Consider the following 17080-nt stretch of genomic DNA (forward strand, 5'->3'; position numbering starts at 1 on the left):
AAAAAGATGTGTGTATATGTTACTGTTAAAATACAATTTTTTTTATTTTATTTTATAGAATACCTAGTTATCTCATGAAATAAATGATCAAGTAAGTTAAAGCGCAAAACTAACTTTAAGTAATTATTTCATAGAATAATGATCTACATGCCATAAAAGTGTAAAAAGAAACATTTACATTTAGCTTTTACCAGGTGTAAAAGTGTTTCTTTTACCTTTCACTTCAGATGAAAATAAGCGTTCTTTATATTATATTTTTCAACTGTCCATTATAATGAGGTCCTGCTGTATATATATAATTTAAAAGATTCATTCATCACTCTGGGAATTATTTACTCTGGTATATTTCCTTAGAGAAAGATAGAATACTTACCATATTTTTTCAAGCATTAGTCATAAGTTTGCTATTTTAGATGGTATTATTCATTTTGAAATGGAAAAAGACTGAACAGATTTTGGAATAAAACTGACACTTGAATCATGTCAGTCATGACATCCATGTACGGTCCTGTACAGCAGTGGTTCTCAACCGGGGGCCATATGGCCCCAGGTGGGCCCTAGGATATTCCAGGGGGGCCACGGATGAAAATCTTGCAAAAGGGGAGCCACGGCTACTGATACGGGGGCCACGAAGAATTTTATGAAATTAAACTTTTTTAGTCACTCTGACTAAAAAAATTTAATTGCAAACAAAATGCATAGAATAGCATATATATAGCATATCTTTTTCGCAAATTTTCCCCTATTCAAGTAACATTAACATGAGGAAGAAAATAAAATAAGTTCATGTAATCTCTGTGGTTTTACGACTTGGAGGTGACAGTAGGCCCTGACACAAACTATAGAAGAGGTTTAAGCAAAATGGAGTAACTGTAAAGACAGAAAGTTGTGTGTGTTCGAAGACTTTTCATTCAAAGAGGGCTGCCATAAAGAAAGCAGACAAAGATTTGTTGACCATTCATTGACATTCTTTTGAGTGCTGGTAGTAAATGTAATCCAAGAAGTAGATGGGTGAAAAATGAAAGCTTGTAAAAAAACCCATCGTTTTCATGCAATTACAGACGGATAGCCATTTAGTTTAGCACAAAGCTATCTTCAACAGTGGTCTGATGGGGAATATATTTATAAAAATCGAATAGAGAATGATTGCTCTGGGGTATTTTTTTATGAATTTTGAGGGGATGCCAATTCGTTGCCTCTGCTGAAAACAAATAAAGTCGAATTCAGTTATAACAAACTCTAAGAGACCAAATCATACATGAGGAAAATACCGGCGAAATTTAATTTTTTAAAACTACATTGCTGTATAACTCAAGAAACTGCAATTGCATAAAATTACTGTTGTTTCAATCTCAAGTGTTCATATGCCATTCCTTTCAATTTAACAGGAAAAAAGTAATTTTGAACATATTTAAGACGGTCTTAACGTCATTTGGTTTGCTTTTTGGTGTCTATATGCAATCCAAGAAGATAATGTATTGAGACTTCCTCTAAGATTGACACTACACCTTTAAATTTTTTAAATCGATACTGCAATGCTTCCTTTTAATTAACTGACCTACTACTTAAGCCTGCTGCTGGCCTACTACTGGCCTTTGACCTTTGAAGACCAAACACACCCCGTTTCCCATCTCATTGAGATATCGAAGCGTTCCCGGAGGATGGGTATGTCTGGAAATTTATTAGATATCTTCAGGATAATAAATAAAAATATTACATATAGATTGCACATATAAATTCACACATAATCAATGTTCGTCAATGGACGGATCATAATATACGGAGGAAAAAAAATCAACTGTAAAATCGACATCATAATCTTCCGAAAGTTCTTGATTCCATCCGAAGATGAACTAGCGTCCGTGCACTCTAAACAGCGTCCCTTGACACTGTGGTCATATAGCCTTGTTGAGATATAATATATATAATCTCAATTTTTACAAGTTGATCAGACATTCATCAGTACGAAATGTCGATAGGCGCCTACTACTGGCCTGCAACATCCCAAATAATTTCAATGCAATTTTCCTATCCCGCAAGAATAATGTTGTGGACATTAGAAAAAAAATTTTTAGAGGGCGTATGACCACGTTTAAAGCAATTTAAATCCATTTATTTGAGACTCACTATCGCTGATTTCTCAGAATAGTGCAATAAATTCTCACGTAAGTCTTCACTTTGAAATTTCCGTAACCGGCTGAATTCATCTCTTTGTATCTCTCTGTCAAACTAAAATTTATGGTTTTTAGTGTTGATAATACGCATGCAAAACCAATTCAACGATGCGTTTTCACAATCTGCAAAAACTGCGTGGATTCGATAGTTTGAAATGATGTCTAAATGCCAAAGATTTGGAGAGTTTGAATCAAAATGAAAATGTCAAATAATTGAAATTGTTCTTCATATAAATGAAATATTTTAATATTGAAAGCTATATAGAGATTAATCGTGACCGTAGTCAAACGTCTCATAAATGTCAAATTTTGTCATAAAACTGAGAGTGAGGCACGAATCCCCTTGTGCACAAGTGGAATTTCGAGGCATTTACGCACAACCGAGCCCCTCTTGGTCATTTTTCTTTTTTTCTCTCCACCCTTACTTCCTTTTGTTTTCTTCCTAAATTTATAAAAGTAAAAAGGGCATAATCATTATAAAAAGGACTGTTTTCAGATCAAATTGCCGAAGTTCAATTACTTTGGTGCAAAAATGTCAGTTTTTTTTAGGGGGGGGGGGAATACAGTCAAACCCCATTATAATGAACTCCAAGATACCGGAGAAATCAGTTCGTAATAACGAAATTTCGTTACAAAGGAATTCCAGATTTTTATATCGTTCCTATCTAACCTTACCCGGGGATTAGAAAAGTTTTCGTTAAAGCGATATTTTTCCCGTTATAACGGTATTCGTTTAAACGGGCGAAATTTTATTTCGCCCCAAACTATTTTTTTACGTGTATATGCAGGCTCATGAGAAACAGGGCCGCACTTTACTGGCGGGCCGTTAGTCTTAGAGACATACCCAACTAGAAAAAGTATCCAAATCACGTGTCCAACTCAGATATGTCATTCATGTTGTAAGGAGCTGTATAGTTATAAAGTAAAAAAAACTTTTTATACCGTCCCCGTGTGCCAAAGAACCCAATTAAGAAGTTGTTGCTCTGTCTTTCCCGATGCCAACTAAAATAATTTCACGTTTCTAAGTGCAATATTCACCGAGATATGCGAATTCGAAAAATTGAGGAAATTTGGGAAAAAACAGCAACGGATAAAATGGTTTCCCCGTATTTAATGCTGGTTTTTTTTTCCACCTTTCTTCGAATATCCCAGTGAATATTGCAGTTAGAAACGTTGAATTTTTTTGTTGGAGACCGGGAAACAACTTTCACATTGGGTTTTGGGGCACAGGGTGTCCGCATAAAGAATTAACATTTTTATTTCAATAACTATGTAATCCCTGGCAACATGAATCAAATATCTGAGTACTAAACATTATTAAGGGTACTTTTTCCAACAGGAAGTATGCTTCTAGGACCAATGGTTCGCCAGTAAAATGTCATATGCCCCGTTACCTATGCGCCCTGTATATTAAATATAATACGGACTGTTATGTGAAATATTGCCCTGTGTTTAAGCCAACTCGCACGTTGCTTCATCCGCCTGCGAGAGAGCGGCCATATTATGAACCAAAAAGCCACTTGAAGGTAACTTGTCATCTAATTGAATATCAGATTTTCACCTTATCGAAATTGAAGTCAATAAACTGATAATTTTCTTATTTGAAAATCTGATTATTTATATTTTCCGATGGGCTTGAAATCCTGTTAATAAATCATTATTATGTTCACACGAACAGTTTTGTCACTGCGTACATGATTTACCTGGAATGAATGGTTCAAACAAATATTTAAAAAAATTTCACACGTATTTTAGTTTATTTTTTAAAATTGTTAGTAGGGCTACAACATGAACCTATATCCTTGATACATGTATTATTGTTAAAAATGACGTAAAAGGTTGAACTTTTCAATTGTGATTCATTTGTGTGTGGCTACTCCCTCATTACTACTTTTATCCCCATGAAAAGAATAAAATTAATAAAACTGCTTGCTACCACTTTTTACGATTTTTGCCATTATAAGAATGCGTATTTTGGAAGCTACAATTGACTTTTTTCAATGAAACCATAACCATTTACATACAAAAAAACTAATTGGGAAATAATACAAATTTCATCCAGTACAGTAACTTGATGACGTTGTGCCGTCTTCAAACGCAGAGTTGCATTGTTACATTGATTGAAAATAATTTCTATTTTTTACTGTATTCTATTATGTTTGTTTTGCCTTTTCATTATTTTCATAAATTAAAAATTAATTAAATTCAATTCAAACGTATTTATACTTCAGACTATTTTTGAATAACTATCTTCTAATGGGAAAACGGGAGGGGGGGGGAAGAAGGAAGGGGGGGGAGTAGAAAATTATTCATGTTCGCAAGGGGGGCCACAGGAATGAGAAATGGGTGAAAGGGGGCCATGGACAAAAAAAGGTTGAGAACCACTGCTGTACAGTGCACATGAGCTCCAAGGAAAGATTGAGATATTCGTTGCCTTTGTAGTTTAGTGGTCAAGGGCATTCGCCCAGAAAGTGAAAGGATGCGGGTTCGTTTTTCTGCAAGGGCAGTTGAATTTTCTCTCTTTCCTAAACGTATCTTCACATCAGCCAGCTGTTAAAAGTCTTTGTATTGTAGGTCTGATTGCTCATTGTGGAGAGACTTTTTTAAATGGGAGACAGACTTGCATTCGTGCCTTGAAATTGAAAAACCACAGAAAACCAACTTCAGCTGATCATCACTATGCCGCCACTGGGGTTTGAACGTGAATCCTCGCGATGCAAATCCCTCATGATGCTCACACTACTGCTGTGCAGCCCCATTTTCATGCTGGTATAAATACACTATTACTACTAAACCACACAATGCACCTTGTCCACATACCTCTGCTGAATTTCTAACGAATTGGTACATGTTGTGAACCTAACATGAAGTTTGTTACTGTGTAATGGTTGTTATGTGTAGCGCTGCCATCTATTTTTTTAACAATGAATGAATGAAGTGTAAGGATTGAATAATTGTACCGTTGTAGGCCAGTTGCTTTCTGTAGCGAGACCTTTTTGAAAGGAAGATCATCTCGAAGTTGGGAACCACAGAAAACCAACTTCAGCCGACCAACACTGTGGCGATGATGGGGTTGGTAGCTATACTTACATAAACACTGAAAAATCTGTGTTGTCCTTAAATTCAATAAACATACATGGAAAACTTTGGGTGCCAATAGCAATTTTTATACAACCTGGCATCAGGGACTTTTCAAGTATTGGGTTATGGAAATATGTTTTCAGTGTTTTATAAAAATAAAAATTGTGTCTTAAACCTATTTGCAGATTATTCTCATATTCCGCTATCCATTACACATTATCAGCACCAGCAAGAACACGAAACAAGCACAACTCTGACAACATAAATACTTTTAAGGCATGCATATACATACGCACACACACACTTTCCAACATGTAGCTGATTCATTAAAAATTCTACCGATAAATGTGTACAGCATGCATGCATGGTTAAGTAGTAGTAGTATTGACTGTGCTCCAGCCAGTCTACTGTACAGATAAGACCGGGAGTCTTCAATATCGTCTGAACTCTAAAGTATTAAGTGCAATTTATGAATCATGCCTGTGTTTCCAGCTTACTTCACAAGGTTACCTTCTAGTTCCAGGGTTCAAATTGGGGGGAAGAACATAGAAACAAGTTCTTTACCTACTGAGACTGGGTGATTGCCGATAGATGGGGCCTTCATTTCCCACCCAACTCCAATGATAGTATATTGCTGTATAACGATATGACAGGAATTGTGTGCGGTAAAGTAGCTCACTTCACACACTCTTTCTGGAAAGCAAAAGGGAGTGTACTTCCCTCAACCATCAATATGGTTTGGTTTAGTCTGCCACAGCACAAAACATAAGAAATGAATAAGCATTGATGAATGAGCATAAGCTTGTTTTTTACCTTGAACTACTTTACATTTTATCTCATATTTATTTGGATTTTAAGAGCAATAGGTAATGCAAGCAAATTCTAGATCTTCCTTCCTCTCATACCAACGACGTTTTACTATCAATATTAGAAAATTTGAAAAAAGAAACTTGAAAAAGGGAAATATATTTTGTGGACTGAATTCACAAAGAAAAGTCATTAGGTATCACATCAAGATGCGTGAAATAAGAAAGACAGGGTCATGTCTCCAGTGGTGTAGATGGCAGCATGCTCACAGGGTTTGCAAGAGAAGCTGGGTTTAAGTTCCAGTGGAAACCAGGTGACTTTTCTTTCAGAGTTCACTTTGGCATAACATCCAGAAAATATCTGTTTCATTGATAGATTGGGCTGAGAAAAAGCTGTCCAACTTGGGAAAAAAAATAACTTTGGGAGTGAACAATATCTTTCGGAATTCAATGCAAAACAGATTTAAATTTTTCTTTTAAATTTCTTTAATAAAACTTTCTTTTAAATTTTAACCTTCTAATTATTATATGCAATGATCATCAATGTATACCCTTGGTCTTCCATCAACTCCTGCATTTCAAGACATTTGAGTTCGATCCCACGTTTACGTTCATGAGCCAGGATTCCTTCATTGGGCTTCCTGTTGGCAACAGCATCCAATTTCTTTAAATCTTCTTCAGTGCGATAGTTGATTTTTTCTTTGCCTTTCAGTACAGAAGACATGTTTCTCTGCACATATCCATTCGTACCGCTCCCACGAGCAGTGGGTAACCCAATACCATTATACATGGTTATTGGTTATAGAGCAACTGCAACTTTGTCTATCTAAAGAAAACAGAGAAAGAAAAATATTCACTTAATTGGCTATCAACAAATGTTTCCCATTTAAAAATAAATGATATTATTTCTTGGACAGGCACTTGTTTATTTAAAAAAAAATGATGACAATGATAAAAAAGCTGTCCTGCTGCCAAGTGGTTGGCATAATAATGAATGCCATTGATTATTCATCAAAAACAAATAAAATTCTTAAATTTCTTAATTCTCAGAAATTTCTTAAATTCTTAAAACAAATAAAATGCACAAAATCAGCTGCCATTCCGCAGAACATAGATTCCCATATTATTGCAATTTTCGAACTATGCCAAAATGGTTATGATGTTGCCAATCCTCCTGCGCTTTAATAAACATTTTTTTCCAATCATTATGGTGTTTTATATACAGTGAAACCTCTTTATAACAATTGGCCTACTCTGCGGACCAAAAATATTAAAGAGGGGATTATCATTACATCAAGAGGCAGCATTACCGTCATCCACCATAAAAATTTTTGCCGTTGTTGACATCTCATCTATATTGTTAATACCACGTTATATTGCTGTTGTTAGTACCATGATAAAATGCATTTGAAGTTTTTATTCGCAGCAAAAAACTAATTGATTACTTGATAGATAAAATTCAGTCAATTGTCTTTCCCTGTAAAGTAGTTTTTCCCCCGTAACACTTGCTTGTCACTCATACATACACACACACAAAGCTTCACTGCAACTTCATTTACACTTTTGGAGGGTAGACAGTGCAAAATAAACATGTTACTAAATGCCTTCAAAAGAACAAATGCTGGTGAGGAATTAAAAGATATATTGAAGAGGATTTTCAGTGAAATATAAAAAATACCATTATAGCGGATTTGAAATATCCTTAAAAAATGTTAGATGGATTTGTTTAGTAAAGGAAATCTTTGTAGCCAGGAGAGGAGTTAAACATTTTGGACCCCCCCCCCCGGGGGGGGGGGGGGTGGTTCCAAATACTTTTAGTCCTGGACCCCCAAGAAATCTTGATGTCTGCAATGCCCCCCCCCCCCATTTATAGCAGCAGAAACTACAGCAGCACTTTTATCCAGTACTAGTAAATATTATGTGATAGCAATGTAATCTACTGGACTGCAAAAGAACTAAAACAATGTTTCATACCCACTACAGAGAGTCACCACAAGAACAATTTTTAGCACATCATTACAATATTACTACTATAGTCTCTCTTCCAACGCTGCAGTGGGGCGGGGACTTTTTGATGTTAATTTAACTAAAAATTTTCTTTTTAAGTAATTTATTATTTATTTTTGCAACTTAGCATTATCTTATAATTCTACAATTGGGCCATTGACCCCCCCTCCCCCAATAAAAAGGTTGTGGACCTCCCACTTGTGAATCGCTGCATTAGACTACTATATTTATTAATATTGAACATTGAAGGACCAGATACACCCTGCTTCCCATCTCACATAGAGAGATATCCATCCATATCAACAAAAATTTCATAAGCCGAGTCAGAAGAATCTTTAAATACAGAAATACCTCGGCTAACAAAGTGCAGAAATTGCGCTCCTAGACATATACAAATAAATACAAGGCCAGAATAGGCAAAATGTCCACCGAGGTGGCTGAGGAAAAAGATGCCCACAACAAATATAGATGTCATATATATACATATTTCTGAAATACAGAAACCCAATTAAAGATGCAATTACAAAAACTATAAACAATGTATATACGGGCAATTCTACGTTACTCACATTACAATCAGACACACTTTTTTCAAATTAAACTGAATGTAAATAAAATTCCTAGCCTATCAAGATTAATGAACCAAATTTTTTGATGAATAGGAAGATAGATTCTTGAGTGACTGGTATCACAATTTTAAACTTTTGAAAAAAATAAGTCACTCTTTTAGCCATTTTTCTGATCGTTACTCATGTTACAGAAAAAAGGAAATCACTTTTTGAGTTACATAAAATTGAATATTTCTGTTTTCCTACAAGGAATTAATAGAAATCAACTGCTAAAGTTAATGGCTAACATTACTAAGATATACTTTATGTAAAAAAATGGGTTTCTAATGTGATTTTAATTATTTAATTTGTTTTCTAAGCGTGACTCATGTTACACAAAAATGTGACTCGCATTACATTTGCAAATTTTGAAATTGTTGAATAAAAACTCTCAGATCCTGAAAGTTAATTTCAGCTCATATGAACCTTTTCATGTATTTTTTAGTGTGCAATATCATTAAAACCAATTGTATGCATATTCAAAATATAAAGTTTTTTAAGTGATTTTTGTAATGTGACTGATTTTTTTTTAATTACTTTTTTAAATCTAAAATAGAATAGTTGCAAAGTACTTCTAATATTTCCTAAACTCACATATTACCTAAAAAAATAAATATGGCTACCTAAAACGTTTTTTAAACAGAAACTTAATAAAGAAATAATTTAGTTACAAAATATCCCTCACACATTACATCACATTCTAACTTGATCGCATATTCCCATTGCAAGAGTCTTGGTCAAAATATATTTTCAATGTGTGCAAAAGTAGAATAAATAAATAAATATATATATATATATATATATATAATTATATTATATAATTACATTATATATATATATATATATATATATATATATATATATATATTGAAAAACTGTATGCAAAAGTGGATTATATACATAAAAAAAAATCACGCAAAAGAATACTGCCTTGTGTATCTACAACATTTGGTGATGGTAGTTTACGAATCAGACTATTTCATGAATAAAAAAAACTCATCTTCTGATAAAGGCCATTTCCAGTGTTTGCCAGCTACCATGGCATTCACCTCAAAATCAATTCCAACAACATTTGTTACTTCTTCAGAATACAAAAGATCACGGTATATATCCTCCGCCCAGTCATCAAGAGTTCAACATTTCTCCATGTCTTTTTGCAGACAAAGCTGGGGTTTCTTAACGAAACCCCAAAACTCCCAACCCCATCTCGTCTGTAATCACCACAAAATTTGTTAATCGTGACAGTACCCAATTGTCATATTGACAAAATATGTTGTAAAAATTTTGCACAAAATAAAGTGTTCCAGACTATGCCACGAAGCTGGGCTGGAAGAGATCTCAGCAACGGGATAAGTTCAATGGCAAAGTTCTGACGTTCATTCCTTCAGCCAAAGCTGGTGGGAAATCTTTAGTTGACTAATGCAAAAAAAAAACTATCCAATTTGAAAACTAAATGGTTGGATTCAAAAAGTAAACCAACTTAAGTATCTTGCAAACATGATTGAAATTATAAGAGGGGTTTACAAATGTACTCAAAATGGTATCATACATTGTGAGTCACGTTTTATGACTCACTCAAACAAAATTAAAAATAATTCAGTATTTCTTGAAGTAAAACTCGAATTTCAAAAAAATTCATTTGCTATTGGAGTTGATGCTATATGAAAAAAAAAAGTTAAAAGTTGAGGTTTTTTGGCATGAAATCTTTAAAAAAAAACAAGTTTTTATGACTCATGTTACAAAATTTTTAAGTGATATTTAAACTTCTCCTACAACATAATTATAGTCAAGAGTTGTGAACTGAATATTTTTATTTGTTCTATAGACATTATAGATATAAGTCTGCTTGTTTATTTTTGAAAACAAAATATTATTATAAGTAAAACTTATCTTGAAATAGTGAAATTTTCTGCTAAAAATCTCTTATTTCATAAGCTCTCAAAAGAAATGACTAGAGCCCGGATTATATGCACTAAAAAAGTGGCAAAATATGCTCTAAAAATATGCAAATATGCACTTAAAAATGCGAAAATATGCACTTAAAAATGCAAAAATATGCACTTATAAATGCAAAAATAAGCACTTAAAATACAAAATGTGCACTGAAAATTCCAAAATATGCATTAAACACCCCAGAATATGCATTAGAAATCTTGAAAAAGTCAAAAATTCCGAAATATGTATAAAAAAAGGGAAAATATGCATTAAAAAAGAGAAAATATGCATTAAAAAATACACCATGCAAAAAAAGCGAATGTGTTTTTAAAATACATGTTTTCTATTGGTGCATATGAATTTCATTTTTACCAAAAAATATCCCCTCATATATATGTATACAGCATATGCAAATAACGTCTACATATTTTTTATTCAGGCATTTTTTTAGTTTTCAGTTTGTTGTAGCTGCTCAATAACGAAAATAGCAGTAATAAAAGAATTTTGACACTATTTCTAAAAACAAAATTAACATTTTGACACATCTCCAGAAATAGCCTTACAATAAAACTGTTAGTAGTCATAAAATACTTTATAAATATGTATTAATTCACTAAATTTCACATACCGGGAAAAAAAAAATCGATGTTATGAAAATATTACGAACAATATTTATTTGGAAAATTATAAAAAAAAAAGTGCGTTTAAGTAAACCTTCAAAAATATGCACTTATACTGGAAATTCTTTGATTTTATGCATTTATATGCATTAATACTAAAAAAAGGCCAAAATATGCAAATGCATATGTGCATATGCATTTGCATATAATCCGGGCTCTAGAAATGACCATAAAAAATAAAATAAATGTGAACAGATGTTACCGAATTCAAATTTAGAAACTTTAAACTAAGTCAAAAATAATTAGATACTATAATAACTTACTGGAATTTCACAAAAAAAATTTCACTTGTGGTTCCCTGTTTCTGTGGAATTGCCCACATATACATGATAAAATATTATACAATGCATTTATGGTTGTCTTATTGTAAGTATAGATAGCTTCTCGATTTACCCCAACATGTTTATCGTATTTCTTTTTAAACGTGTCAATTGTGTTAGAATTTACTACCTCCGAGAGTAAGCTATTCCATTCATTAACACCCTATTAGAGAAAAATTCCCCGTGACACCATAACCAAGAATTGTCCCTTACCAAACGATACTGGTGTCCCCTTGTAAAATCAGTTGATTGACAGCGAATTAATAAATCATGGTCCATCCTATCCATACCATTGAAAATTTTAAACGCTTTGATCATATCTCCCCGACATCTGCGTTCATCCAATGTAAACAATGTTAAAAAAATGAAGTCTCTCTTCATAACTCAAGCCCAGTGTGCCAATAAGGACTCTTCTCTGCACCCCTTCAACCAAGTCTACGTCTCTCCGTAGGTATGGTCTCCAAACCTTACAGCATACTTCAGTCCAAGACGAACTAAGCCTCGGAAAAGCGGAAGAATGATTTTAAGAGAACGCAAAGATACCTTTTTGAAAATGAAACAGAGCATTCTATTATATTTTTTTGAGTATGGCTGAACAATGATCAGGAAATCTAAGCCGCTCATCAATGAGAATTCTCAAATAGGTGATCCTAGTTGCATCCAGGATAGTGACACCATTCAACTCTTAAGAAAAACGTGGGTTGTTCGAACCAAAATGAGTGACCACCCACTTGTCAACACTAAATGTCATACTCCATTCATTTGCCCATGTTCCAATCCCGTTCAAGTGAGTCTGAAGTAATTCCTATCGCTTTGATTCCCGACTATCCAACTTCACGTCATCTGCAAGTTTGCTAGCAATTCCATTGATAAAAAGTTAAAAATTTATGGGACCAAGGACACTTCCTTGAGGAACTCCACTTTTAATGCCTGTCCAACCAGAGAATTCCCTGTTCATCATAACTCGTTATTATCTCTTAACCACAATTCTATCTAATTCAACAATTTACCCCCCAATCCCAATCTCGTGTAAAAAAAATGCTTCAAGAATTTGCCATGTTGGACATGATCGAATGCTTTCTGTAAACCAAGGCAAACAACATCTACATTTTTACCCTTACAGAAAGCTTTAGTCATATCATCATAGAAGCAAAGGAAGTTACACATGATATCCCATTCCTGAACCCATGCAGATTATCCAACACATTATTCTCATCTATCGACTTCACCAATTGCTTTTTGATAACTATTTCCACAATTTCCAAGAGGGAGCTCGTCAAACTCACTGGATGATAATTGTACACAGCTTCTTTACTACCCTTTTTAAACATCGGAACAACATTAGCAAACTTCCAATCCCTTGGGACAATATCCTCAGCAATGATACCCTCCTGCTTACATAGGTGTAAGCAGGATTTCCTTAAGAGCGGGAGTTAAAACTTTTTTTCTTCTGGAGAGGGAGGGTATTAAGTTTTTGCTGCAGCAAAATAACACCATAATCTGAGCATGGGGAATATAACACCCCCACCGCTTTACAAATGCCAATGCTCCTAGATAACTTATGAAATTTTTGCGAAATTAATAAATTGAAACTTGAAGCATCGCTGCATTGACATGACCAAACAATGGTTCATAAAAAAACCAGCCCACAACAAATAATTTTTGGATGTATCATTTCATCCGTGGTTCTTGTCTAAAATTAAATCTACTCTTTCTCATTTCGGCTTTGATCACTCATTGAGACAGCCACTGCAGACCTCCTACCCAGGACTGCAACTAAATGTTTGGTCAGCAAGCTAGCATGCATTTTGGTACCCCTTGTAATGTTGAAGGTGACATTGAACTATGAAATTTGCGACCCCTCTGGTCCAGAGCCAGAGGTACCCGACCTGTCTGTTCCCCGTTTCCGTGTGTTAAATGTTCACACTGATATAAGGCGAGACAAAAAGTCATTAAAGATATGGTTTAAAGAACACAACAGATATGTAAAGAATCCAGGCTTTGGAAAATCTGTGATCATGTCCCGTTGTTGGAATGAAAATCATACATTCAATTTCTCTGAAGCTAGAATCCTACAAAAAAGTAAAACTGCCGGCATACAGTAGTCTCGAAAATCTGAGCTCCGAAAGTTAGAAATATTCCAAATAATCTTGAGGCAACAAAAAGTTTTCAAATTTTTTTCTTTCTACCAACAACAAACCTTTTTGTTTTCAGGAATACCACATAGTATGTATGTATTGTACAGTAATTTCAGTTTGAAGGGGACTAGGCAGACTCCAGCCCTATAATGGGTAACTATTGTAATAAAATATGATTCCCTTGGATGGACATAGCCATTTTAATTTTCAGGGGTTTGCATAGAAAGAGCAGGTTTGACTGTTTTCTTCATAATGGTGGATATGGCATTCCCATAATTACTTGCATAAAATCATTAGAAAGGCAGGTGAAAGCTATCAGTGTCTCAGCATCATGCACTATCAATTCCACCCCCCAAACTCTTCTCAATCACTCTCTCATCTTTGCGCCCTTTTTCCTATTCTTCATTTTCTTGAAACACATCGTAGGTGGCATCTATATCTTATTCAAGAATAAAAATACAGTAAGTATGCTAGTACTGCTTTTTTTGGTTGTCTTTTTAAAAAAAAATAAAACCAACATTTAAAGCTTTCATTGTTTTACGGATCATTTGAGTTTTTCTATAAACCGAGGTGGCCTCAGGTCTATCCCCCTTGGATTACCGAGACTCTACTGTACTTCGACTTCTACCAAGGAGAAGCTCTAATACAGCATACACAAAAATTTAATCCACAATGGAAAATCAACAGTATCCATTCCTTCTCCATGGCATCAATTTCTTGTTCCGAAAAATTTTACAATGCATTACCAATCAGAAAATTTCACAAGCGAAGGAAACATCATAATCAGCTAAGCGTGCTTTGTGTATTTCCTTAAATATTTTGCAGGCATCCATCGTAATAGCTGTCTTTTCATCTGACCTTTTTATTTAATTTTATCATTTGAGAACAAAACACATTTTAAAAAAGGTTATAAGGTTTTATCTCATCATTTGGTTTTTAAACATATGTTTCGTTCTTAGATAAAAACTTTGAAAAATCATTCTTGAAAATAATTATTACTGACATCTCATATAACATTGGATGCGCAAAATTTTAGAAAAAGGACAAGTGAAATTTGAATTCACAAACCTCAGAGAAAACTATCACTTGTTAAGGGGAACTTGGAAAATCACAAAAATATCTAGGCACCAGTCAAGTTTCTTAGGAGCCAAGTATGGTTTTTGTTCACAAGAAATATGATTCTAAATAATGTTTTTTCGACTTTTCTGGGCCTTCTTCTCATGTTAAAAGATGTATGGTAATGAAATCAAAAAATTTTGTGCAAATCTTGGACTCCAATTTAACAATTACACATAGGAAATGTTAGGCGCCAATACTGATTTTCTTTCAGTCATCATGGTGATCCACGCCTGGACATAAGCAGACACAGGCTCTTAGAATAGGGGATGGCGAATCACTAAGGATACGTATAATGAATGAGGGGGGGGGGGAGGGACAAATATCAATGTCCACTCTGCTAATAATACAAATTTTTCACCGAACGGGTAGGGAATGTGATCGCCCCTTTTGCTACCCTCCTTCTATAGCTGCTCATGTGCCCGGGACTTATCAAGCTCTGGTTTCGAAATAACCTAGGTTCATGGTGACCAGAAAAAACTGAATGACATCATCGAGAGAACAGCCGGTAGTTATTCCGGCACATTAATACTCAATCAAAAGAGGTAATGCGTGGTTAGCAACTTTTAGCGCTAGCATCCTTTTATAGCATATCCAAATTGCAACATAAAAAAATAAATATTCAATATATGCATTTAATTACAAAACACATTATCAAATTAATTAAACGAGCCACACGTAAATTAACTGATTTCGACGAAACACTTCACTTTAAAGTCTTCACTGGGTTATAGCCCATATAAAATTTGAGTGTCCACGCAGGGCTCAAGGGGCCTTGGATAAATCAGGGAAGTTCCAACACTAATGACGTTTGGCACTTTGATTTTCAATAGTATGTACGTTGGGGCCCCCACATCACCACATTGCCCGGGGCCCTAAGATCCAGTTAAGACATATATCTCTTAATAAAGCCAACGAAATAAAAGCATCAATGCATTACATAGGAATACATCTTAGTATAAATCAAGGATCGCGAATTTAATGACGGGATCCGCATTTGTTTTTTAAAGGCACCATCAATATATCAAGTTGTTTACTGAAGAAACATGAATTATATACACGATCATTATAATAAATAATGTTCAACACAAATAATAGTCCGTAATTATTAATAATGATGCATCAATTTTCATCATCTTTACCTTAAAAAATCCACTTCAAATCATTCAGGATTAACAACACAGCCTTCCGTTGCTTTTTAACCCGTCTCCGATGCACTAATATCAAACAAACGAAAAATTACGTCGCCTTGCCTCCAAGTCCCTCCTGAAGTCGTGACGTTAAAAGCATCTGAGCTGGTGATTGGTCGAATGGTAGTCGCTTGTAAGGCATTCGTCAACACAGGACTAGGACATTTAAAAATTGACGAATAAAACGATGTTTCTCATCCTAGACTTAAATTTTTTCTAAATCAAATGTATGCAATGATTGATTGTAGCGGAGATGTCCGACCTAAAATTTTTTAATAAAAATAAAAATTCTCATGTTTACCCAGCCGGAAACCTGTGTTTACTAAATGGATTTACCGAAATATGCCTTATATGCACGAGAATACAGAGCATAAACTATTTATATTTTCAGAAAATTGACTATTTAATATCAGGTCAGAATTTTATGAATATGGGGACCATATTTCATCGTGAAAAATAGGAGACGCTACGAAATGCGGGACATCGCCAAATGTCAAAATAATGAGGCTTTTTGAATAGACGTCATAATCATCATTAGCATCACTTTGAGGTAGAACCACCACTGAGCTATAAGTAAACTTTCCTTACAGCTCAGTGGGTAGAACCAAAGCCTCCTAGATACTACTTCTAGGAGGCTTTGGTAGAACCCATCGTGCTTATATTACTGGAGAAAGCATCCAGCCAACACCTTCTAGAGCAACCTATATCAATACGTTCTGCTTTAGAAGGTATTGATCCAGCCACCGCGATGGCAGAAACATCAAATGAAAGGAAACCACGTGACTCGGTGAAAACAAAGCTCTTGCCTGGCAATTTCCCCATAGAAATGTACATGAACTACGTAGTAGAACAGGAACGAATAGAAACTTTCGGTCTCTAAATATTGCGTTTTAAAGATTAAAAAAAGGATGGAAAACTCATCTAAAGATAAAAAAAGATTAAATAATTTCTTTCATTAATGCTGGAATAATTTCTTTTCTCAATTCTGGAATTTTCCTTCATTAATTCTGGAATTATCACTTTCA

General features: G+C 34.4%; 1 protein-coding gene across 6 annotated transcripts in view; it reads right to left on the reverse strand.

Annotated features, from left to right (window-relative positions):
* Nucleotides 1–16143, reverse strand: part of Srrm234 (Serine-arginine repetitive matrix 2/3/4) — a 103963-nt gene extending 87820 nt beyond the window's left edge. For all 6 annotated transcript variants that reach the window (XR_016193358.1, XR_016193355.1, XM_089237305.1 and 3 more), the window contains exons 1-2: nucleotides 16008–16143; nucleotides 6613–6887 (exon numbers count right to left, since the gene is read on the reverse strand). Coding sequence is in view for 4 of the 6 variants with exons in the window: in XM_089237305.1 (XP_089093431.1) it covers nucleotides 6613–6851 (239 nt within the window). In the remaining 2 variants the exon portion in view is untranslated. The remainder of the gene's footprint in view (nucleotides 1–6612; nucleotides 6888–16007) is intronic.
* Between the last annotated feature and the right edge of the window lie 937 nt (nucleotides 16144–17080).

This window comes from Pholcus phalangioides, unplaced genomic scaffold, assembly GCF_987345545.1.
Source record: "Pholcus phalangioides strain wild (caught in Gottingen) unplaced genomic scaffold, Ppha-v1.0 ptg000002l_1, whole genome shotgun sequence".
Lineage (NCBI taxonomy): Eukaryota > Metazoa > Arthropoda > Arachnida > Araneae > Pholcidae > Pholcus > Pholcus phalangioides.